This window comes from Lucilia cuprina, chromosome 2, assembly GCF_022045245.1.
Source record: "Lucilia cuprina isolate Lc7/37 chromosome 2, ASM2204524v1, whole genome shotgun sequence".
Classification (NCBI taxonomy): Eukaryota; Metazoa; Arthropoda; class Insecta; order Diptera; family Calliphoridae; genus Lucilia; species Lucilia cuprina.
In genome coordinates this window covers 7,595,815-7,598,220 of record NC_060950.1, presented here as the reverse complement: position 1 = coordinate 7,598,220, position 2,406 = coordinate 7,595,815, and the positions used below count along the sequence as shown (strand labels likewise).

General features: G+C 31.8%; 1 protein-coding gene across 1 annotated transcript; it reads right to left on the bottom strand.

The window, feature by feature from the left end:
* Positions 1-210: 210 nt before the first annotated feature.
* On the bottom strand, positions 211-2,128 carry LOC111683050 (lipase 3). Its single transcript, XM_046947063.1, has 5 exons — positions 2,048-2,128; positions 1,028-1,205; positions 740-951; positions 526-675; positions 211-456 (listed from the first exon to the last, which is right to left on the bottom strand). Exons 1-5 carry the CDS (start codon positions 2,126-2,128, stop codon positions 226-228), a joined length of 852 nt encoding a protein of 283 aa, XP_046803019.1. The 3' UTR covers positions 211-225.
* Between the last annotated feature and the right edge of the window lie 278 nt (positions 2,129-2,406).

The following is a 2,406-nucleotide window of genomic DNA, read 5'->3' as shown; positions in this document are numbered from 1 at the left end:
TGAACTAGAACTGAACTAGAACTGAACTAGAACTGAACTAGAACTGAACTAGAACTGAACTAGAACTGAACTAGAACTGAAATAGAACTGAACTAAAACTGAACTAAAGCTGAGTTAGAACTAAACCAAATGATTTTGCGCTTATCACGTACAGCAGCTGCATTCTATCTTCTGCTGCAAAATTCTTTAAAGTTACTTGATATAATGAAACATTTTCACTTATAACTAAAATCCACAAACAAATACCATAAGTACATATTGGAAACAAGAGTGTGCGTGTGATTGCTTGATACAAACCTTATTCAATTGTTCAGAATTATAGCCAGCAACCAAAAAGAGAATGTTGGAACAAACATCCTGTGTCATGGCGTTGTCGTGACACACCACTTGGCTGTGGTCGACAAGAAATTTAGTATTTGGCATAAATTCCGTGATGCGTAACATGCGTGTGGCAGCCTGCAATGAAAGAACATTTTAAGTGAAAATGTGTTGGAACATAAATTGAATCCAATCCAAAGAACTTACCGTTAGAAAATCTAAAAATAATACCAATGTGCGGAAGAGCGGACTTTTCATATCATGTATATAGGCTATGGGTGCTAAAGCATGCATGGACAGTATCTTTTGTGTATACTGCGGTTGCTCAGAGCACAAAACCCAAAATACAGCAGTACCCTAGAGACAAAATTAAAGTTATGTTTTAATGATTTGTAATTGCTTTAGTTTAAGTCAAACACACCTGTGAATGTCCCACATAGTGCAGTTGATCATAACCGGTCTTGGCTAAAATATAATCAATATTTGCTGGTAAATCATATTTGCCCATTTCATGGAATGTAAAATCCCAAAATTCCATATAATCACTATTAAGGCTAGTGTGATTTTTCGAATAACGATTACCACGTGAGTTACCCATCCAGACATCATAACCTAAGTCGGATAACATGTAACCTAAATTGTTTTTTTAAGGAGGAGGAAATTTATAACCAAACATTGTTTTCCATTAGTTAAATTTCATTTGACTTACCCAAACCTGATTTGGGACCCATTAGCACCCATGTAGCTGAGGTATCTAAAATGCCATGCATTAGCAGCACTGGTTGTGCTCCTTTCTTTGGTATGCGATGCATTTCCAGTATATAACCATCCTTGGTTACAACTGTATGCGTTTCGGAGGGATAGCCATATTTGCGTATTAATTTGGGCTAAAAGTAGAAGAGAAATTGTTGAAAAAAAAACAAAAATTAGATTTTGAATTGTAATGATAAAGTACGTGAGAATTTGTTATTTAGGTTGTCGTTTATATTTTAAGTCCTTTATTTTTTTAACATTTTTGTAAGGAATTTGCCAACAGTGGTGGTGAGTTGAAATGGACAAATAAGTATTTTAGTTGCAAAATGTCTTTCAGATAATTAATTTGCGTATTAAGAAGATAGTTAAATATTTATTATTTTCTTCGATTTCTTGTTTTTCCAAATTATTAAGAACCGACAAGCACAGCTCTTCCACATTTGTCCTATTACTAAAGATTTCTCTGTTTCAACTTTCAACTCTCTCAATTATAATGATTAAACTTTTCTATAGCATTTTTTAGCATTTTTTTTCCTACTATCGAATACTTTTCTTATCATTTTTATAATCTATAAAGTTTGTTACTTTTTTAATTAGTATTTCCGTCTCCGTTAAGTCGATTTTTTCTTTTTTTCGCTTTGTCATTCATTTTTAACCTGATTTGCGGAGAAATGCAATCTTTTACGCCCGTTTCATTGTGTCATTTGCATAAATAAAAGTTATTAAATTATATCTTTTACTTAATACATATAATTTTTCTCTTTCTTTTATTTTCAATCATAAGTTGTAATGATGTATTTTTTTCTTATAATTTTACAATGACAATTTCCAATGTTAACGTAATGTAAGTTGCAAAGAAAGAAATTACAATTCAATGCAAAATGAACTTTTTCTTTGTGCCACACGAACTGTAATTAGACAAATAAAGTTATTGGAAGTAAGTAATATTACTGATGATATTTTCATTTGCATTTACAAGCCGATATTTGTCTGCAATATGTTTTTGGTTTGTTGGCTGATTGTTGTCGTTGGTGATGGCCAATAATGAAGGTGTCATAATTTCTTGCGAATGGTGAAAAGACACATAAAAATAAGTTTTACAATTTGTAATAATACGCTTAAGATTCCAGCGGATGTTAGGATTTCTGATTATAAGAGACATGTAAGTGAAAGATGGGGAAGAGGAACTTAGCCATGATATGACAAGTTAAAGAAATTAGACACGGACAGAAAAAGGTATATGTAGACAAATAGATATATAGGTAGATAGATAGATAGATAGATAGATAGATAGATAGATAGATAGATAGATAGATAGATAGATAGATAGATAGA